This window comes from Schistocerca serialis, chromosome 8, assembly GCF_023864345.2.
Source record: "Schistocerca serialis cubense isolate TAMUIC-IGC-003099 chromosome 8, iqSchSeri2.2, whole genome shotgun sequence".
NCBI lineage: Eukaryota > Metazoa > Arthropoda > Insecta > Orthoptera > Acrididae > Schistocerca > Schistocerca serialis.
In genome coordinates, this window is record NC_064645.1 from 472,753,017 (window position 1) to 472,777,054 (window position 24,038).

The following is a 24,038-nucleotide window of genomic DNA, read 5'->3' on the forward strand; positions in this document are numbered from 1 at the left end:
CGTCCAGCACGAACGCTGGTCCAACTGAGGCGCCAGGTGGAAATGGCATGGCAAGCCGTTCCACAGGACTACATCCAGCATCTCTATGATCGTCTCCATGGGAGAATAGCAGCCTGCATTGCTGCGAAAGGTGGATATACACTATACTAGTGCCGACATTGTGCATGCTCTGTTGCCTGTGTCTATGTGCCTGTGGTTCTGTCAGTGTGATCATGTGATGTATCTGACCCCAGGAATGTGTCAATAAAGTTTCCCCTTCCTGGGACAATGAATTCACGGTGTTCTTATTTCAATTTCCAGGAGTGTAGTTAGAATAGCCTTCAGCTAAGTCCATGGCTACGACCTAGCAAGGCGCCATTAGCCTTACATAGCAATTGATACTTATCGTATAAAGCATGTCTCATCAAGAACGATGTATACAACAAGGATGGATTAAAGTTAAGTATTCCAAAAGCTACGTACTTTTCTTTATAGCATTCATTACGTACCCTGTTTCAGACCTCACGCCATCCTTCGTGTGTTTATAGCGTGCATTGCGGTCCCCTCAAATCACACTGTGTCGGCACTTCTGTCGACACATCAGTTATAATCTCATGCACATTCGTATTTAAGATTGATGATCTTAGAGTTACAGATCATCAACACGTGGTTCCACTTTACTCACAAAGTAGTGACAAAGCAACTACTGGAAGATATTCTGAACTTCACACTCCAATTACACTGCATTGCAATTTAAGATAACATAAACTATTTTAGATCTAAACCTGAAATAAAGGTGATTAAATTTTTAGTCAGGCTGAACTTAAGAAATCCATTATCCTACAGACTTAGCAGAGATGCGCTTAGCTGGAGATCTTACCACTTCAGACGCTCGCCATGGACAGACTGGCATGGGCCCCTACCGAGGGTGCTTCACAGATACAAATGGAAGTGACCAGAGAGGGAGCTTCCTATACCAACGTGACAAGGGACGGACAGGACCATACTAAGAATAGAAACCTCTGCTTTTAGAAAGCATAGCTACCTGTTCCGACCTTGGTCCTACTGTTCTCTAGCAGACAGGCTTGTCTGCTACCATCCAGCATGCAACTAGAAATACATTTGCTCATTCATCCACTCACACAGAAGGGAACGGGGATGACAGTATCTTATCATATACACTATATAAAAAAAAAGCGCAGGTAGGTTCCATATGAGACTGTGTGACATGAATTACATATAAATTGTGTTTTAAAGTGTAGTAGTGTGACAGATGGTTCTTGTTTATGTGTAAAAGTAACACGTTCCACTGCTCAGTCTCCTCCCAGATGGAGTCAGAAACACCACAGTAAATTCAGAAGTGGAATGTATGCCGTAAATGACAACAGATTTAAGAAATTAACATGAAAGGAATCCAACAGAGTCCTTTCACCTTGACACATAAATATTTTAATGTTTGATTTCTCCTAGAGGTTTCCACTCGATGTTACCACTTACGTATACTGGAAAGCTTCCGTTGACATCAGGGCTTGTATCCCTTGGCGCAGTCTCAAATAGTTCCATCATGTGATTAGTCCGTGATCTGACGGGCTACTGGAGGTCCATACTTTACGTAAAATACTTAAAACTTCAGTTGTCGTCCAACTGCGGTTCAAATAATGTCTTAATGTGCGTGTTTTGATCGTATGCGCCTTATCTCTCTCCCGTTCACAAATATCATCCACTAGGGTTTCTCAGTGCTTAAACTCTGAGGCCTCTAACTTCTTGAAGTGACAATTGTTTTCAGCTCATTTCATCTGACAAGTATTGCTTAATAAAATCATTATTAATTTGATTTTTTCTTGGGACTGAACATAGTGTGAAAAATTGCGATTAAACCCAAACAATAAAAAGTGCGAGGTCCTCCAAATGATTACTAAACAAACTGCGTTAAATTTCGGTTAGCCTCCATCTACTCTAGTGTCTTATCGACATACACTGTTCCCCATATCTCACCTCGACCTTAACGCTCTTGTCTGAACAACATGGCAGAAACACCCATCCCCATCAGAGCAAAATCCCATCTCTCCCACTCCATCATTGAGCTACCTTCTCGAAGTCCTTCTTAGTAGCAGGCTCGACTCTGGAATCACCTACCGCATTATATTAGCGAACTGGGTAACAATTTTCAGCTTTAGAACACAGTTAATCACATGTCTACTGAAGCAACACTAATGGTTACCACTGTCCCTGTGCACACTCGTTACGCCTGTACATTCTTCTTTTCAGCATGACGGTGTCGTTTGTCGTCTAGTAAACTCATAAGAATATCAAAACCAATTGCAAAACGATTTAGATAAGATATCTGTATGGGGCGAAAATTGGCAATTGACCCTAAATAATGAAACGTGCGAGGTCATCCACGTGAGTGCTAAAAGGAGTCCGTTAAACTTCGGTGACACGATAAATCAAGCAAATCTAAAGGCCGTAAATTCAACTAAATACCTTGGAATTACAATTACGAACAACTTAAACTGGAAAGAACACATAGAAGATGTTCTGGGAAAGGCGAACCAGAGGCTATGTTTTATTGGCAGAATACTTAGAAGATGAAACAGAGCTACTAAACAGACTCCCTACACTACGCTTGTCCGTCCTCTTTTGGAGTATTGCTGCACAGTGTTGGGATCCTTAACAGATAGGATTAACAGAGTACATAGAGATAGTTCAAAGAAGGGCAGCACGTTTTGTCTTATCGGGAAATAGGGGAGAGAGTGTCACAGATATGGTACAGTATTTGGGGTGGGCAGCATTATAACAAAGGCGTTTCTCGTTGCGGCGGGATTTTCTCACGAAATTTCAATCAGCTATTTTCTCCTCCGAATGCGAAAATATTTTGTTGACGCCGTCCTAGATAGGGACAAAAGATCATAATAATAAAATAATGGAAATCGTATCTCGCACTGAAAGATACATGTGTTCGTTTGCGCTTTCAAGAGTGGAAAAATAGAGAATTAGTGTGAAGGTGATTCGATGAACCCTCTGCCGGGCACTAAAGTGTAATTTACAGAGTAGTAATGTAGATGTAGATGTTGATATAGAACAGAACAGACAGAGACCAGAGCAGTACTCACAGTCACAGGACTGAAGGATAAAAGTGATCACTTTGTCGATAAAAGGCATAACTTTCTGTAAGTATCTCACACCTTCAAAAAAGGTGACCATCGCGATGGAGCAGGTGAAACTTACTTGCGCCACTGGTAGATCTGTTTTATATGGCCCACTTGAAAATCCAAATCAGTCAAGACGAGAGGACAGGGAAGCGGAAACGAGGCAAGATTATAATAACGGAGGTAGCGAGATATTTGTATCTATCTGCGTACCTCATCCTTTTCGTGCAACCAAGAAGGCAATCGGGTTGCCTTTATCGAGCAATTAGCAGAGATACTGACGAAGAAATGCAGCGAGTCACGCTTTAAGTTGTATAAGATATACAGCTTTAGCGCGTGGGCTAAGAATGACCGAGTTTTGTCAGTGATCTGCAGAATCTCAAGCCGGGTTCCTAGCAAAATATTTGTCTAATCCTACATAAAGTGCCGTAAGAAACAGCATATATCATGGAAGAACATACGAACGAGGCAGTGGAATGACTCTTTGCGGCTTTTACAGTAAATATAGCGGAAAAAATTATTATTCTTGGAGACATTTCGACCAGAAAAATTCGTTATATTAACCATATCTGAGTTGCCTGAAGATTGCGGAAAACTGGAGAGATTGGACTGTGTGAAGGATGTGTAAGGCTACCAGCGAAACTTCAACACTGTAGTAGAAACTGCATCATTGTGTTGCAGGATAACGCTGGCCCACGTGTTACAAAGAGTGTTTCGACTATGGTGCAGAAGTTTCCTTGGGAAGCCCTTCCACATCACACAGTCCTGATCTCTTTCCATGCGCTTACCATATTTTTTGGCCCTGAAGAAAGCCATTCGTGGTATACAATTTTCCACGGACTAATTATGGTTTGTAGGCAGCAGAAACCATTTTCCATGAAAGCATAGACCGTCTTGTCTCACAGTGGGATAAATGTACGAATATTAACAGTTATGGCGATTACTTTGAAATAATAAACAGTTCATTTACTTTTTTCCCATGTACCTCGTTTTCATTTGACTGCCCCTTATAGATTACAGCTGCGATTTCTGAGACATTCCCTTCGTACTGAAAGAGAAGATGTGCATGTAATTTCGGGTGTCAAACCGGATTGACAATTCAGTTTTCCTGAAATATAGTATTTGTGTATTGCTTCTTGCGAACACTGATTTAAATTACATGGCAAGAGTTACTCTCTGGAATGGACCCCACCTATTCTCACTGTTTATTGGCGCAGGAAGTTCACTCAAGATTTTCTTACGATATCGAAACTGTTTTTAAGAAACTGGTAGGCTGGAATTTTGTATTCCTTGTTTTATTCATCGCTTTCGTTTCTTATCGAAATGATTATTATGTCTTCTGTATTGCCCTTTACGCTGAGGGAAACCTCACTAATATCTCAGCATGGGTCGCATCTCTGTATTTAGTTTAGGTAGTTCCTTCCTCTAGCTGATCTGATTCTAGCTTTCGTTCCAGCTCCATTAAGTCTCTATTAAATTCTCATCTCCTGTTGGCTGTGTTAGGTGTTCCCTATCCTGGTTGATATAACTGATGCACTATCTTATTATTAATGGTCTGTATGAGTATCCGGCTAAGGCACCGGTTGCTGCTGGGCTTTTAGCAGGTCTCTGTTAAAATTTTATGGAATTTAGTCCTCTTAGGCCAAATTTTGATTCCTTTACCCATTTCCAAAGGGCCTACACAGCAGTTTTGGCCTTCACTATTAGCTGTCTTCGTTTATTATCTACGACAAACACACTGCGTATCATTTTCATGTCGATAAAATAGCAATAAGTGCTACAAATTTAGAACAGTCAGATATAATGTACCACAGGGTTCCATTTTAGGTCTTCATTTTTTCTGATAAACATAAATGATCTTCCACTTGCATTGTCTAGTGATGCAGATGTTATCCTTACTCCAAATTATGCAAGCACACGAACAGAAAGTATTAGTAGTTCTCGAAATGATAAAGCAGCTAATGAAATATCTTAAACATCAACATAAGGTTAAAAAAATGATTATCAGACTTTATAATGCATTGCTTCTCATAGATATCCACAAGCTGCGACAACAGTCTGCTCAAATAATAAAATACAAGAAGCAGGTGGTAAGTTTTTTGGGATGTACGTAGAACTGAACGTTACTTGGGAAAGCTACACCCTAGAAGCAACGAAAAGGCATAATTCCGCTCCATTCCCACTACTCTAAGAGCATATTAAGTATCTTATAGGTAACGTGGTGGAGCTTAAGACTGATCTGGAGAACTTTCCGTAGGAGAATTCCTTTTACTCGATTGAACAGGATATTCACAGAAAATTGACATTTGAGATTATATTCTAATTAATACCAGCAGTTTAATTGAACAATATTTTACATTTGTATGTCATTTCATTGCATTGTATTTAAAGAGAATGTATTTCCTTGACTTCGTCCATATCCCAGAGACCCTTCTGCAAGTAATTCATGGAATACAACTTGATAATGTAACTTAATTCATTTCATTGTATTGCATTTAAATAAAATGTACCTCCTTCACTTCTCTCCATATCAGACACCCTCTCCACCAGATTCATGGAATACAACTTGAGAATGACAATTAACGACTCAAACATCTGACTGTCCCCTTATGGTTGCGCCCTCCGTACCTTGCACTGTGTTGACGATATTGCGGTGCCTCTTTAATCGTTCACATTCCCTACTGATGTGATGAGTGATCGAAATTAAGTTGAGTAGGATTTCAGTTAGAGGGTGTAGTGATTTCAGTGCCCACCAGCACACTGTTATCAGCCTTGCTACCGTGGATAACCAGAAGATGTGATAAGATACAGACCAACAGTTGTCTCAGGCGCTAGTTTCAGAGAGAGAGAGCTCTTACCGAAACGCCATAGTAGCCGCCTAGCGATGCCACGTAGTGCTGCGTCTCGCAGTCCATCAAGAGGGACACACCGGAGCGGGGTCCCGCCATAGCTGTCCTCAGCATCGGCTCGGCGGGGTTCACCCACCTGCACAGTGAGTGAGAACTTCATAAGTGAGAGAACATGGTTCGTATGACGGCATACGTGAGGACCAGTTACCTATTACGAGAGATAGTCATAACGGCATAATTATCACCTCAAAATTCTATGTACTACACAGTTTTGCAAGTTTCTGATGCACAAAGACTTTATCAATTACTTGTTTATAAACGACTAGTCAGTTATTATGCCATTTTCAAGTGACCCTGCAATATTAATGAAGGTATAATTTTTGTATGAAATTATAAAAGTACCTGTTGGATGGCTTACATCTATTTTGGTAATTTTTCGCCTTGTGTTTTATAGTTATAATACAGCGTCCTAATGTGTTTTACTGAAATTATTTATCAGTTTTTATGTTGGAAATTACGTAAGGTGCTCACTTTTGTATTTGCAAATGTATTCGTTTGACAGGAATGTTTCCTTCACTGGCGCATACACATTTACAATGACTTTAAATTTGCGAAAAACCTACGGTAATAGCAACATTACAAATATATTAGTACATGTTTTCGTGTATCGTGTAAAGATATTTGTATCTTGAGAATTCTGTTGTTTTTAAATTATATGGTCCTCTAGTGAGGTTGTGAAATTTATTCTTTTTCTGTTAGGAAGTCAATAAAAGTTTTCCAAATGTTGTTTCTGTTTAAGTTACATTTGTTCATTAAGAATTTCTCCTGGATATGAATAAGTGTGGATATAGATTTTGAATTCTTCCAGAACATCCATTGTAGTTCCTTTCCGTACAAAATGCAAAACTGTCGTTGCATTTTCTATTCGTTCTGCTTTGTGTTTTTGGCTATGTAGGTGCTTGTAAAATGTTGATTGATTACTTTTGCAGTTTTGTGTATGTTCTTTGAACCTGACGTCCAAGTTTCTAACTGTTTGTCCAATGTGAAACTTGTTACAATCACCGCATGAGATTTTATGTATCCCTGGATTAGTTACTCCAACTAATTGTTTGTTAATTCTTCTTGAATTCGAGTTCCAAAGCAAATACTTTCTCATGGTGTATAAGATTTTTTCTTATTATCTTTGTAGGAGGTTTTTATATTCAGCAATACAAACTTTCCTCTCTGGAGGGTCTTTGACTTTTATAATGTAAGTCAATACCATAGAATTTTATTGTGTACTTTTCAGTGTATCTATATAATTTGGTTATTAATCTGTTTGGTTTCTTACTAGGTTGGACTATCAGTGCAATGACTTGCAGGCTTAGTGGGAAGAATTCTTTGTGAATTTTTGGCTGTACTCATAAAGATGAGGTTCATTACAACACATGATTCCTTTTCCTGGTCTGAGAAGATCGCTTTACAATTTTTTTCTAACATTTGTAGTGAATCTGTTAGTTGGGATGTGCTTATAGTTATGATATTGTTATTTCTAAGGGTTATTTCTAAGGAATGCAATACCTTTTTAACATAATTTTCAAGTTTCATAATTACTGCAATATTATGTTTCTCTGCTTCATTGTTACTGCATTCTGTGTGCTCAAATTATTATTTATATTTTTGAGAGTATTGTGTTCATTGTCTGTAGTTCTGTTTAAGCATTTTCTGTTGTTTTATTTCTCTTTCCACGAATTTTGCTATTTTTGACATAAACTCATTTTGTTCTCACACTGATAATTTTGTCATGTCTATTGTAACGTCAGTTGTATTTATTAGACTATTTGTAGTTGTATAATATGGGCGGGATTCTATGTTGTATTTAAGACCTCTACTGAGTAGTTCTATGAACTAACTGAATGTTAGTGAATTCTTTACATTCAAAGAGTTTAAATGGTGTTTTGATTTCCTGCTTTGGTCCATGTTTGACATTGTGTTGTTGTACTTCTATTAACATACAAATTTTAGTATGTATTTCACAGTTGGTATATCAGATATAGTTGTTTAATGAACTGTTAACAGGACTAAATATCAAAGGTTACGGGCTCCTACTTAACTATAAGTAAGCTGTATATTTTTGTCATTGTGTGAGTCATTGGAGGTGATCTGAATATTATGTTATTCTTGAAGCCTCAAGTTTGTCAAGATTGTTAGTAATTCTTTTTATCATCAATACCAGTTTCGACAGATCTGATGATGACAGTATGGTTCTGTACAAACCGGCAACAGTAATAAAAACAACTACTGGCAATCTTGGCAAAATTGATTCTTCATTAATAGTATCAAATGTGCCAGATATAAGTCTTAATTTATTCTGTCTGTTTGGTCTAACTTATTGGTAATTTCATGCTTAATCCAGATTTTTGCTCCAAACCTTCTAATATGGTGCGTTAAGTTAAATTTCGCTTGCACATTTGTACATGTGTATTTTGGTATTTTTTCTTGTGAGGCACTGTTTGTTGAATTTTATGCTCTCTATAATATTTACTGTTTTAATTTTAACGTGTATGTTCAGCAACAATTGCCTATAGTTGTTCTCAGCATTGATTCCAAAAGTTTCTTTTCTGATGGGCCTGCAACATGTGTTAAGTCTGGGAAAGACATAATATATATTTTTACTAGTTTCTAGTGCACATCGATTTTATAAACTCACATTTGTACTGATTCTGCGATATTAATGCTTGTGCAATTGTTGTAAGTACTAAGAATGGCTTACTTCTTTCTGGGTAATTATTTGCCTTACAATTTAGATGTTACAGTATATAATCCTGGAGCGCTTTGGTGAAATTATTTCTCCGATTTTGTGTTGTACCGTAGCACGCCGCCTCTATGGGAGCGAAAACAAAATGGCGCAACCCATCAATAAAGTCGAGTATCAGGTGTCAATTCGTTTTCAAAATTTGAAGGGGAACAACACTGGAAGAACCCTTGCTATGTTGGTGTAAGTGCACGCAACAATGCACCATCATATGACACAGTAATTAGTTGGCGCATACTCTTCCAGTGCGGTCAAACAACTCTGAATGACGAAGAACGAGGTGACAGGCCACCTCTCGCGACTGTCTGGGAATTGCAACTGAAGCGAAGCTGTGGTGGTCGAAGACCGACGTATAATAATCGAAGAGACAGTTGGAAAAAATACTAATCAGTGATGGGTCAGTTTCCAACATCTTCCACGACATTTTGAACGTCACAAAGGTAGACGCTCGCTGGATTCTGCGACTGATCACCCTCCTTTAAGGCCCGCCATACCAAAGTAGCTGCGGATATATTGCAGCTGTGTTTGGCAATCCACGTGACTTCTTTAGCCGCTTAATCACCATGAGCGAGTGCTTGGAACGGATATTATGCAAGCCGATTTAGTGAGATCGTCACATCGCGGGTAGACGATTGGTGAAAGAGAAAGCAGGATTTCCAAAGCTTGGAGCAAAGTGTTCCTTAATTGACAGCTACCCGAGCCAGGCTTAAGCTAAGCTGGAATGGGTAACGATGTCTACCATTGTCTGGTATCTTAAGGACCGGATTGAGGGGAAGATGGAGAAGAAAATGAATGATGTTCTTTTCAGTGGTTAGATCGTGACATTTACCTCAACACATTGGGGGAAAACTTTAATCTCCATAGTGAAACCGGGATTTGAATCGGCACTCTCTCGACTGTGAGTCCAGTGCATTACCATGCAGCACATGATTGTTGGACTAATTGAATAGAGATCAATTAGTATGACATCTGATTATTCAATGTTTTTGATCAGATGATGAGGAAAGTTGAGATCAGTTACGGTTACAGGATTGTTTCTTTTTTTACATACTTCATTCCCAACCCGTGAGAGCAGACTACGTCCTGTCAAATATCTCAACGGGTTTAGAATGAATCAGAGGAAATACCAATTGGAAGTTTTTTGGAGGAGATTTCAAGTTCCAGCGTTTGGATGATGACCACGGAAAACCACCAAAAACATCAGTCTCATTGGGCGAAGGGTACTATCTAACTTAATTGGGACAATGTTGTCAATTGTCTGAGACAATAATTTAAAAATTGTGTATGTGTATGGATTAGAGACATGGAACTTAAAGTTTTCACCATCCAATTGGAAATGTGAGAATATGTAAGGTAAAGTGTTCACGATTTTGATGTGTTGTGGTGGTGGATGGCTTCAGCTCTGAATGACTCAGGCTCTGAGTAACACCCCGTTGCCCTGGGGCCCACGTCTTGTTATGCCTTCTTTTTCTCTCCCCTTCCCATGCTACAAATACCGCCATCCACCCCCAGCCCTGTCTCCTCCAATTATAAAGAGTGTCTCTCTTCAGTCTCTATAGGCCCCAGTGTTGGATTTAGATCCTGCCTGTCCATTTCTTAATTGCTAACTCTCGTATTGCCCAGCCACTCCCCTCTTTTCTTCTATCCTTAACATTTTAGGAAAAATAAAGTATAGACCCCTCTTTCTGGCTTGACTCTCCACTTTTTCTTAAAATTTTGTGCATAGTATGGGTTGTTCGGAGAAACCAATGCTCACTCGTAGCCATTGTCTGTAATTCCTTTGAGTCTTAATTCATAGTGAATGCTGGATCAAAATGGTGTCTGTTCTTTCAGCCATGTGCGAAAGAACGATGCCACATATCACATATATATAATCAATGCGAGGACAGCCAGTGATCTCTTCAGTGCAGATGTACACCAGGCCCGAACTCCTGCGGGAATCGGCGAAATGCTGAGCGTAATGAGGTTAACAGGGAAGGGGCACTACATTCGTAGTGTTTCGATAAGCTGAGAATTTGGATCTGACGGGAGGCGTGCTACGGTAATCCTTGAAGTCGAGATGACCACTGTGCCTGGATGGGTTAGTGGTCAGAGCATCTGCCTAGAAAGCAGGAAACCCGGGTTGGAATCCCCGTCCCGCACCAATTTTCGATTTTTTATTTCTCGTTACAAGTATTAGTTTTATCGAGCCTGAAGTCATGCTATCCTTCTGAGTTGTTTCTGTTGATAACACAGACACATTTAGACAAAGGCTACATTGCTGCTAGCATATCATCTCCTGAGCTATGTCTTGAAGCACCAGGCAACATGATGGAGAATCATCTAAGAACGTCAACGCCAACCACTGCAAAGGCACTTTCTAGCTGATGGTTGGGTTTCAGAAGTTTCGTTAAATTTCTGTTGCCTGTAGTACACAGGTCTGAGACGCATCATGTGGTAGTGTGGAGAAAGATAGCTACCCGGCAAACAGTTTATTCCTGCATCTGGAAAGCTTTGAGAGCATTGAACAGGCTGTCGGCTGGAGTTGATGGGTTACTTTAACCAGAGAGTGCCCTAAGGGTTTTTTGTGAAGCTGAGGAATTAATGTCCTGTTTTCTGCAGCGCATCCTTTGACCACCAAAGGGGAATTAACTGGCCAAACACCGTAGATACATACGTTGGAATACAGTCATCGTGTTCATTAATTTCAAACTACTTGCTGGGAGACTCATCCCAGTCTGCTGAATGAGAGAACTATGCTCAAAACACTACATTATCACTCCGCAAAGCAAGAGTGGCAATTGGTTGCGACTAAACGAAACCTATTCGAACGGTTAAGCCACAAGGCGTCTCTCCAGCCAGTGGTGCCACGCGACTTTTTGGGATCAATTCTGGTGTCCACTTGTCAGCTTTGACCAGTGAGGTCGTGTGTGACGACATGAGTTTACGATGCGATCGATGTAAGTGGCTAGTTAAACGTTATCTGTGGTTGTCTTAGTAACTGTCGTAAAGCATGTTTTTATTCCAAATACGTCACGATTTCCTTGGGTGTAGTCAGGCAGGAATCTAAACGCCGTGACTGAATCAACTATCAATCGTATATTCAAACCAAAATATTTGGTTGTTTCTTTCCGAATGTGGCACTGTTTCCGAGGGTGTGATTAGGCAGGAAACTAAGAGAACATCTTAAGTTGCTGAAAGTGAAACGATTAGGAATGATATTGATGATCTTAGTTATCACAAACAAATTTCGCTTTTTTTGCGTGGGCACCACGATTTTCGTAGGTTAGGTTAGGCAGGAACCCAAGAGCAAATCTTACATGGTTGCGAGTGATACGATCTACAGCCATATTCATAATCTTGGTTCTCACGAATATTTGGGATTTTTTTCAGAATAAGGCACGATTTCTGAGTTTTACATTCCACAGTTCGTTATTTTTCGTGATTTCTCTTCAAGTGTGGATTGATTTTTTCTAATTCTGGTCTCTGTACTTGAGCTACGTACGTCAAGTCTAGTTGTCGCTTGCAAGGTTTGCCTTTTTTGTTTTTTTTTTTTTTTAGTAGTAGAAGTAGTAGTAGTCTAGAGAGCGATACGAATAAGTTAAATACTTAATGGAACTACAGCTCACACCATGTAAAAATCACGAAAAATAACGGAACATGGAATCCACGATTAGAACAGACCTATATACTTCAATTTTAAACAGCGACACCAAAAATTAAAATCCTAAAAGAAATCACTTGGTAAACCTACTGCAAAAACGCGAATAACAACAAACCTTGGAATCAGCAAAGACAATTGACCTACATAGGTGAATTCTAGCTACCGATTCCAAGATTCGTTATTTTCCGCGTTTTTGTAGTTGGTGTGTGCACTGATATTTTTAGTTTTTTTTTCATTTTTGGCCCTGTTTTCTGTAGCACTGCGTATAATACAGATCGTTATAATCGACGAGCACATTTGATCTCTCTAAGTGAATTCTACTTGCCGATTCTAAGATCTATTTCATTTGCGTTTTTGCAATATGGGTCTGCAGCGCTTTCTTTTAACATTGGTATCGCTCTCTGTGCTACAGCGAAAGTAACGAACCTATGAATCACTAACTACAACTGACGTATATAGGTCAAATGTAGTTGTCAATTCCGAGGCTTGTTATTTACCGCATTACTGCAGCAGTACAGAGAGCGATACCATGCGGTTAAATCTTTAACGAATTAACAATCCACACTTAACGAAAATATCACAAAATAAAGGAATATGGAATCGAGAATTAGAGCGATACGACAAACGAAAATTTTCAAAGAATGCAGAGTACACAGCTAATGTAAAACCAGTATCACAGAAAGAACGACCAAAAACAGAAATCCTACAAGGAACCACAGCACAATAATGAACAACGTATCAGGTAATTGTATTTGATCTATATAGATCAGTTCTGGTGACCGATTCCAAGGTTTGTTTTTTTTTTCGTATTTTTCATTAATTGTGTAATGTATTTTCTTTGACGATTGGTTTGTTGTTTTCTCATTATTACCTGTTGGGCCTTTTTACGTTTCCTGTATGTTAGTATTTCCTTCGTTTTGCGGTTGTTGAGTTAGATTTCAGTTTGTCCCCACCCAAAACACCCACTTCCACGCAGTAGTCCTCTTAGATTGAACATTTAGTGTTAAGAATTACTGCTAGTCCACAATATTACTAGTTTGCGATGTGTGATGCTTTACTGGACTTTAAATATCATTTGTCGTTATTTCTCTTACTTGTGTAAACTATGATCATAACGTGTTTCTTGGGTGTGTAATCCTTTTTTTTCTGTTGTTACTTTCTTCTTCGTTAGCACAATTTCTGTGCGATATAATTCGTGGCTATATAATAAATCGCGTGATCTGTGATTATATTTTATCATATACAATTGTGTCCAAATTTAAGGCAACAAATGGAAATTTTACAAGGTTGTGTTTATTTTACCACAAAACAGTATAAACAGGTGATAGTAAAGTAGAAACAATGTAAGGAATACGCAACTTAAATAACTGCAACATGCATAACGGTAGACAAAAATGTTCGTTTTTCCCCACTAGACGGATTTGCACACATATTCTGACAACTGGTTAATGTGCTCAGTATGGGATATGACCACGTCTGGCTGCGGTACAGACCTAACAATGACAGGGCATATTGTGAATTATGTCACCAATCTCATGTTGAGGTAATAACACACATTCTTCGTGCAGAGCTGCTCGCAAGTCTTGGAGAGTGGTTGGTGGATGCTGACGTAATGCAACCAGTCTCCCCAGTGCAGGCTCATCCAAGAATTGCGCCCGCCGGGCGCGCCAGCGCCCCTGCGGGCGCAAGGCAGTGTAGTTCAGCGCCCCGTCCGCGACCGTGTGTCGCTAGAGTCGGCATAGGAGCAGCGGAGCAAGTGAGACCGCACAGCACTGCGCTGCGCTGCGCTGGACTGTCCCGCAGGCAGATCCAACGTAAACAAAGTAACAGAGGAAGCACACCTCTGTAAAAGAGGTCGATGAGCGGTAAAACAAGCAAACAATTTACTGTTTAGGTAAGAACTAGTGTTCGTGTGGCAGAATTACTACGCAAAGCTTCAGACAACAATATCCAAAACAAGAATCGAAGAACATCTTAGTTTATTTCTGACCCACAGGTTCATTCTATTAGTACTGCACATGCACACTCGTCATTATGTACAATAGGCGTCTTCTGAACAATATATCAGTTTCTTAAAAAACTAGAGTCGTAAATATTTTAGAAATAATTTTATGTAAGGGATATAGAGTCTCATTCTTACTGTTAGCAGTTACAAGTAAATATTTTTTGTTATACTTCGGGCTACATCTTTTTGTATCCCTTTTCAGAGTTTAGAAATCGTATCCTTAGTTTGCTGTTTTGTACGTAATAATTTCAACCGACCAAGTTTGAAAACTTATTAAAAATAGAATTAAGGTTATAAAGCTCTTAAATTCTTACAGTCAACATTGTTAAAGAAGACAATTACGCACGAAGCGCGCGTACAGCGGCATGGCGAGGCTCGGCGGGCGGTCCGCTCGGCCAGCTAAGCGACACGGCTCGGCCACTGCGACAAGATACAACTTCGCCCGGGGCGCTGGCCGCGGGCGATCGCGGGCGCTAGCGCCCCAGGGGCACAGTCTGGACGAGCCTGCCCTAGTGCATCCCCGACATGCTCTTTGGCATTCGAATCGGGAGAGCGAGGAAGCAACGCCATGCGTGCAGTATCTTCTGTTTCCAAGCAAACATCAACCACCCACGCCTTATGAGGTCGAGCATTATCATCCATCAGAACGAAACCTGGGCGCACACCACCTCGCAAATGAGGTCTCAAGATCTCGTCACGATACCTGGCAGCAATCACCCATATAATTTCATCAAGAGTTGTTCATGTGGTCAATATAATCGCTGCCCACAACATTAAGGATCCTCCTCAATATCGGTATCTTTATATGATGTTTGGGATCTGAAATCGTGTTCCAGTTCCCTCCAGATGCGAGTGCGCCCAGAACCACTCTCCAGAACAAATCGGGACTCATCTGTGAAAAGAATATTGTATTGGTCCAATGTTCGCCCGCCCAGATGGCATGCTGACGACTCTACTATAGACGCTCCCTTCTGTGAAGTCGCGTAAGAGGTACCCATACACCAGGTCTCCGACAATAAAGGCCACTCTGCTGAAACCTTCTGGACAACGTCTGACTCGATACAACACGTCCAGTTGATGCTGCGAAGTCAGATGCCAGTTGCCGCACAGTGCTAAGGTGGAACCATACTTACATGCAAATAACGGTTCTGTCTCCGATATCACACGTGGTCGGCCCTGCACATCCGAGAAACAACAGAACGATTCACATTGAGCCATCGAGTCTCACCAGTTTGCGACTGTCCTGCTTCCATTCTTCTTATGGTCCCCCACCGCAGAGAAGCTGGCAGGCGTCTTCTTTGTGCCATATTGCACCACCGGGGATGTGGGACTACCCGGCAAACAGTACCCTCTTTGATAGGTGCCCTCGCGTCATCGGTGACGCGGTTGTCCGTGACAGGAAAGCCATTTTCAGTGCAGAAGACGGTTGTACGGACATCTGCTGTCAGTTTGTATGATTATACGGTGAATTAGACACAATCTGCTGTCAGTTTGTATGATTATACGGTGGATAAGACACAAGACAGGGAGATAGCGGTTCGTTGCTTTAATTTTGGACACCAGAGCACATGTGTATTATCTTTCTTTACTGTGATACATTAGTTTGAATGCGAATTAGCGCCGTTTGCTTCAGGTATCGCCCGTATGTAGCGTCATTGGTCAAATTACTTTTAATTTTAATAATTAACAGCCTCAGTTGCACCGTTTGCCTAGAATTTACCTAGGTTTCAGTCGGGATAACGCAACCTTCTTCAGAATAACAGTAACTACCGTTTGTCCATAGTGGACATCGTCAAGCTAAAACTACAAATCCATAAATTATCGTCAGACTATAAAACTTAACTGGAACTGCCTCGGCCCGACTTCGCGGCCGCGATGCGGCAGCCACGAGTGCTGTACTGGAATTGACCGTAGCGTCATGAGGCCCGCCTAGGCGGACACAATACCTTGCGACTGCGCATAAACTGTATGATAGTTACTTGTTGGGACAAGACGTGAACTTAACTCCTGACCTTGAATTTACTAGTAAAGTGAAATAAAAGGTTTAGCTGAGGAAAAGGGCGTATATGTTAACCTGTGCAGAACGTACTTAAATCTACTGTCTTAACATTTATGAAGTATTCAGTGGTCATGATATGAGGAAGACATGTGCTTACAAGGTATGGCCTATCTAGGAAAATTTCTGTGCTTAAGCACAAAGTTTGATCACCTAAAAAGAACTTAGGAGTGGGAAAGATAATATAAAGCTGACATCGTCATTATTACGACTAGATCTAGAAATTTTTAAGACGTAATTGTTAAGCACTTGCTTAGCTATGGTTACAATGCATGAACATCTTATTTACCTAGCACACAAATGGTCATGATTGAACATAGGAACATGTCTATATCTAATCTGTAACATCCGGCAATGTTGTTGTTGTGATCTTCAGTCCTGAGACTGGTTTGATGCAGCTCTCCTATCCTGTGCAAGCTTCTTCATCTCCCAGTACCTACTGCAACCTACATCCTTCTGAATCTGCTTGGTGTATTCATCTCTTGGTCTCCCTCTATGATTTTTACCCTCCACGCTGTCCTCCAATACTAAATTGGTGATCCCTTTATGCCTCAGAACATGTCCTACCAACCGATCCCTTCTTCTGGTCAAGTTTTGCCACAAGCTTCTCTTCTCCCCAATCCTATTCAATACCTCCTCATTAATTATGTGATCTACCCAACTAATCTTCAGCATTCTTCTATAGCACCACAATTCGAAAGCTTCTATTCTCTTCTTGTCTAAACTATTTATCGTCCACGTTTCACTTCCATACATGGCTACACTCCATACAAATACTTTCAGAAACGACTTCCTGACACTTAAATCTATACTCGATGTTAACAAATTTCTCTTCTTCAGAAACGCTTTCCTTGCCATTGCCAGTCTACATTTTATATCCTCTCTACTTCGGCCATCATCAGTTATTTTGCTCCCCAAATAGCAAAACTCCTTTACTTCTTTAAGTGTCTCATTTCCTAATCTAATTCCCTCAGCATCACCCGACTTAATTCGATTCCATTCCATTATCCTCGTTTTGCTTTTGCTGATGTTCATCTTATATCCTCCTTTCAAGACACTATCCATTCCGTTCAACTGCTCTTCCAAGTCCTTTGCTGTCTCTGACAGAATTACAATGTCATCGGCGAACGTCAAAGTTTTTATTTCTTCTCCATGGATTGTAATACCTATTCCGAATTTTTCTTTTGTTTCCTTTACTACTTGCTCAATATACAGATTGAATAACATCGGGGAGAGGCTACAACCCTGCCTCACTCTCTTCCCAACCACTGCTTCCCTTTCGTGCTCCTCGACTTTTATAACTGCCATCTGGTTTCTGTATAAATTGTAAATAGCCTTTCTCTCCCTGTATCTTACCCCTGCCACCTTTAGAATTTGAAAGAGAATATTCCAGTCAACATTGTCAAAAGCTTTCTCTAAGTCTACAAATGCTATAAATGTAGGTTTGGCTTTCCTTAATCTATTTTCTAAGATAAGTCGTAGGGTCAGTATTGCCTCACGTGTTCCAGCACTTCTGCGGAATCCAAACCGATCTTCCCCGAGGTCGGCTTCTACCAGTTTTTCCATTCGTCTGTAAAGAATTCGCGTTAGTATTTTGCAAAAAAAACTGCTCTGAGCACTATGGGACTTAACATCTGTGGTCATCACTCCCCTAGAACTTAGAACTACTTAAACCTAACTAACCTAAGGACATCACACACGTCCATGCCCGAGGCAGGATTCGAACCTGCGACCGTAGCAGTCCCGCGGTTCCGGGCTGAGCGCCTAGAACCGCTAGACCACCGCGGCCGGCTAGTATTTTGCAGCTGTGGCTTATTAAACTGATAGTTCGGTAATTTTCACATCTGTCAACACCTGCTTTCTTTGGGATTGGAATTATTACATTCTTCTTGAGGTCTGAGGATATTTCGCCTGTCTCATACATCTTGCTCACCAGATGGTAGAGTTTTGTCAGGACTGGCTCTCGCAAGGCTGTCAGTAGTTCTAAGAGAATGTTGTCTACTCCCGGGGCCTTATTTCGACTTAGGTCTCTCAGTGCTCTGTCAAATTCTTCACGCAGAATCATATCTCCCATTTCATCTTCATCTACATCCTCTTCCATTTCCATAATATTGTCCTCAAGAACATCGCCCCTGTATAGACCCTCTACATACTCCTTCCACCTTTCTGCTTTCCCTTCTTTGCTTAGAACTGGGTTGCCATCTGAGCTCTTGATATACATACAAGTGGTTCTCTTTTCTCCAAAGGTCTCTTTAATTTTCCTGTAGGCAGTATCTATCTTACCTCTACATCCTTACATTTGTCCTCTAGCCATCCCTCCTTAGCCATTTTGCACTTCCTGTCGATCTCCTTTTTGAGACGTTTGTACTCCTTTTTGCCTGGTTCATTTACTGAATTTTTATATTTTCTCCTTTCATCAATTAAATTCAATATTTCTTCTGTTACCCAAGGATTTCTACTAGCCCTCGTCTTTTTACCTACTTGATCCTCTGCTGCCTTCACTACTTCATCCCTCAAAGCTACCCATTCTTCTTCTACTGTATTTCTTTCCCCCATTCCTGGCAATTGCTCCACTATGCTCTCCCTGAAACTCTGTGCAACCTATGGTTCTTTCAGTATATCCAGGTCCCATCTCCTTAAATTCCCACCTTTTTGCAGTTTCTTCAGTTTTAATCTACAGTTCATAACTAATAGATTGTGGTCAGAGTCCACACCTGCCCCTGGAAATGTCTTACAATTCAAAACCTGGTTCCTAAATCTCTGTCTTACCATTGTATAATCTATCTGAAAGCTGTCAGTATCTCCAGGCTTCTTCCATGTATACAACCTTCTTTTATGATTCTTGAACCAAGTGTTAGCTATGATTAAGATGTGCTCTGTGCAAAATTCTACCAGGCGGCTTCCTCTTTCTTTTCCTACCCCCAATCCATAGTCACCTACTACGTTTCCTTCTCTCCCTTTTCCTACTACCGAGTTCCAGTCACCCATGACTATTAAATTTTCGTCTCCCTTCACTATCTGTAAAATTTCTGTTATTTCATCATACATTTCTTCAATTTCTTCGTCATCGGCAGAGCTAGTTGGCATATGAACTTGTACTACTGTAGTAGGCGTGGGCTTTGTGTGTATCTTGGCCACAATAATGCGTTCACTATCCTGTTTGTAACAGCTTACCCACACTCCTATTTTTTTATTCATTATTAAACCAACTCCTGCATTACCCCTATTTAATTTTGTATTTATAACCCTGTATTCACCTGACCAAAAGTCTTGTTCCTCCTGCCACCGAACTTCGCTAATCCCTACTATATCTAACTTTAACCTATCCATTTCCCTTTTTAAATTTTCTAACCTACCTGCCCGATTAAGGGATCTGACATTCCACGCTCCGATCCGTAAAACGCCAGTTTTCTTTCTCCTGATAATCCGGCAGTATGGGCCATATAAAATAGATGGTCATTATTCAAGATTAGTATATTTGACCTGAAATGGTCTAGAATCAAGTCAAAAACTAATGCACGTGCCTGATTGAGCTTCTTGGCAAAATTATGGTTATGAGTTGCAGAGAACACTAAAGTAGGGGATAATGTGGCGGCAATGGGGTACTCAATTTGCCTCCATGGAGGTGATCCACGGTAATTGGTCAAAGCCGACGGTCGGAATCGGACGCTAGGGTTTACCGACGCCTTCACTCCGGCAGCGCCGCACTACTCACGGGTCGAGCTCCGGCAGCAGGGCACGGTAGTTGAAGCCGCAGCAGAAGCCCTCCATGGAGGGCACCGCGTGGACGAGGTCAGCGCAGCGCCGCGGCTGCCCGTTCCACTCGCAGCGCACCACCAGCTTCTCGCAGGGCTGCATCAGCTGCACATCACGGCCGTCTTTTGTCTCAACGCAGCTCCGCAACTCAGGGGTAATAATACGTCACAGGTGATAGCGGTGCAAGTGCAGTTCACTTGGCGAATTCTCAGCGTGGCAGCTGAGGGTTAGCTTGAGACGAACCACTCGTGAAAAGAAGTGTGGTCACGAAATATCCAAATATAGGGAACTGCAATAGTGATGAAGAAATGGATGTAACTGTATGTGGAGCAGAAGGAGGAGAAGGAAGGCATTACTACTTTTAGTAAGATACACAGGGCGTTTCAAAAATACTTTTACAAACCTTGGCGACAGATTCCTTACAGCAAAACAAGAGGAAAGGTTCTTATAAAAATATATGCCAAAATTTTTCGTTTTCAATTTATTAATTAAGTAGGCTGACAAATTACTTTAAATATGCATAAAAAGTAACCCCAATCTTAATTAACGCCTGAAAATATTACAATTAATTTTACATATACAGGGTGGTCCATTGATCGTGACCAGGCCAACGAAAAAGCTACAAAGAACGAAACTTGTCTAGCTTGATGGGGGTAACCAGATAGCGCTATGGATGGCCCGCTAAATGGCGCTGCCATAGGTCAAACGGATATCAGTTGCGTTTTTTTTAAAATAGGAACCCCATTTTTTATTACATATTCGTATAGTATTAAATAAATATCAATGTTTTAGTTGGACCCCTATTTTCGCTTTGTGATAGATGGCACTGTAATAGTCACAAACATATGGCTCACAATTTTAGACGAACAGTTCGTAACAGATAGGTTTTTTAAATGAAAATACAGAACGTAGGTACGTTTGAACATTTTATTTCGGTTGTTCCGATGTGATACATGTACCTTCGTGAACTTATCATTTCTGAGAACGCACGCTGTTACAGCGTGATTACCTGTAAATACCATATATTAATGCAATAAATACTCAAAATGATGTCCGTCAACCTCAATGCATTTGGCAATACGTGTAACGACATTCCTCTCAACAGCGAGTAGTTCGCCTTCCGAAATATTCGCACATGTATTCACAATGCGCTGACGCATGTTGTCAGGCGTTGTCGGTGGATCACGATAGCAAATATCCTTCAACTTTTCCCACAGAAAGAAATCCAGGGAGGTCAGATCCGGTGAACGTGAGGGTCATGATATGGTGCTTCGACGACCAATCCACCTGTCGTGAAATATGCTATTCAATAGCTATGTGCCGGATATCCATCATGTTGGAAGTACATTGCCATTCTGTCATGCAGTGAAACATCTTGCAGTAACATCGGTAGAACATACGTAGGAAATCAGCATACATTGCACCATTTAGATTGCCATCGATAAAATGGGGGCCAATTATCCTTCCTCCCATAATGCCGCAACATACATTAACCCGCCAAGGTCGCTGATGTTCCACTTGACGCAGCCATCGTGGATTTTCCGTTGCCCAATAGAACATATTATGCCGGTTTACGTTACCGCTGTTGGTGAATGACGTTTCGTCGCTAAATAGAACGCGTGCATAAAATCTGTCATCGTCCCGTAATTTCTCTTGTACCCAGTGGCAGAACTGTACACGACGTTCAAAGTCGTCGCAATGCAATTCCTGGTGCATAGAAATATGGTACGGGTGCAATCGATGCTGATTTAGCATTCTCAACACCGACGTTTTTGAGATTCCCGATTCTCGTGCAATTTGACTGCTACTGATGAGCGGATAGCCGCGACAGCAGCTAAAACACCTACTTGGGCATAATCATTTGTTGCAGGTCGTGGTTGACGTTTCACATGTGGCTGAATGCTTCCTGTTTCCTTGAATAATGTAACTATCTGGCGAATGGTCCGGACACTTGGATGATGTCGTCCAGGATACCGAGCAGCATACACAGCACACACCCGTTGGGCATTTTGATCACAATAGCCATACATCAACACGATGTCGATCTTTTCCACAGTTGGTAAACGGTCCTTTTTAACACGGATAATGTATCACGAAGCACATACCGCCCGCACTGGCGGAATGTTACGTGGTACCACGTACTTATACGTTTGTGACTATTACAGCGCCATCTATCACAAAGCGAAAAAAGAGGTCCAACTAAAACATTCATATTTCTTTACATACTACACGAATATGTAATAAAAAATGGAGGTTCCTATTTAAAAAAGCGCAGTTGATATCTGTTTGACCTATGGCAGCGCCATCTAGCGGGCCAACTATAGCGCCATCTCATTTCCCCCTTCAATCTAGTCGAGTTTCGTTCTTTGTAGCTTTTTCGTTTGATGCTTATTTCGTGAGATATTTGGCCCGGTCACTATCAATGGACCACCCTGTACAAATAAATTTGTATATTAATCGAAGGAAACGAAGTATTAATGAGATGTATTTTTAATTATTCATGATTTATTTTGTAAAAAAATATCTGTGAGTTAAAATATGTGGTGTCACCGCCAGACACCACACTTGCTAGGTGGTAGCTTAAATCGGCCGCGGTCCATTTAGTACATGTCGGACCCGCGTGTCGCCACTGTGTGATCGCAGACCGAGCGCCACCACAAGGCAGGTCTCGAGATACGGGCTAGCACTCGCCCCAGTTGTACGACGACTTTGCTAGCGACTACACTGAAGCCTTTCTCTCATTTGCCGAGAGACAGTTAGAATAGCCTTCAGCTAAGTCCATGGCTACGACCTAGCAAGGCGCAATTAGCCTTACATAGTTTGATAGCTATCGTATGAAATGTCTCATCAAGAAGGCTGTATTCACATCAAAGAATAAAAGATAAGTATTCGAGGAGCTGCATACTTTTCTTATTAGAATTCACTACTTATCCTGTTCCAGATTTCACGCCCGTCTGCGTTAGATTTCGGCCTCCTCTATCTACCAGGTGTTGGCACATTTACCAACACATCAAAATGTGTAGAAAAAACTCTGTGAAACAAAACGTAGTAAGCACCTTCGCTGCCTAGTGATATAAGAAAGCGGAACGGAACTCGACTTATTCGCTCTCTCTCTCTCTTATCTTTTTCTTTCTTTCTGGTGGTTTTTTTGTTTTTTTTTTTTTTTTTTTTTTTTTGCTACCTGGAGAAGCTGTGTAACTGTCACTTCTACGCTTTTGTTGAACAATTACGTTAATTTGATGTTTAGTAGGCTTTTTTCATTCGAAGATTCCTTTTCATTATTATCCACGTCATATGTGATTTTACCATGCATTTTTGTAGTCCAGTTTCAGGTTGCATCGAAGAGAAGTTGCTGGTACATTGTTTGGTGACTGCAGCCGAACACTGTTAGTGTTCATTCGCCTTTTAATCCATCAGATTATAATTCGTACATGCCTGAGATCATTTTTACCGGTGTTCTTCTCTCAAAACCTGGGCAACGCTGTTATGCGAACCGCTTAATATTCAGATCTGTCATTGGCCCCAAACAATGTCGTCTGCCAACGTACTCGCCGGTCTGATGCAATGACTATGCTGGAAGGCAGCTTTATTAGAAAAGGGAGTAAAATTTTTAGATGCCATGTTTTATCATTTCAATATTATTGCCTCCAGAAAAGCTAGCAACGTTCATGTAGTCTTCTCAATCAGTTCTTACCAATTATTCAGTGCTTTCTCAAAGGTCACTTTTATTAGCAGAGATAAAATCCATTAACATTCAATTTTAATTCATCTCCATCTAGCCAATAGTAATTAAATAAAACATCTTAT

The 24,038-nt window shown here is 40.8% G+C and overlaps 1 protein-coding gene across 1 annotated transcript in view; it reads right to left on the minus strand.

The window, feature by feature from the left end:
* Positions 1–24,038, minus strand: part of LOC126417077 (pickpocket protein 28-like) — a 93,432-nt gene that overhangs the window by 52,732 nt on the left and 16,662 nt on the right. Inside the window, exons 4-5 of the mRNA XM_050084972.1 lie at positions 20,191–20,336; positions 5,987–6,113 (exon numbers count right to left, since the gene is read on the minus strand). Of these exons, the coding sequence (XP_049940929.1) occupies positions 5,987–6,113; positions 20,191–20,336 (273 nt within the window). The remainder of the gene's footprint in view (positions 1–5,986; positions 6,114–20,190; positions 20,337–24,038) is intronic.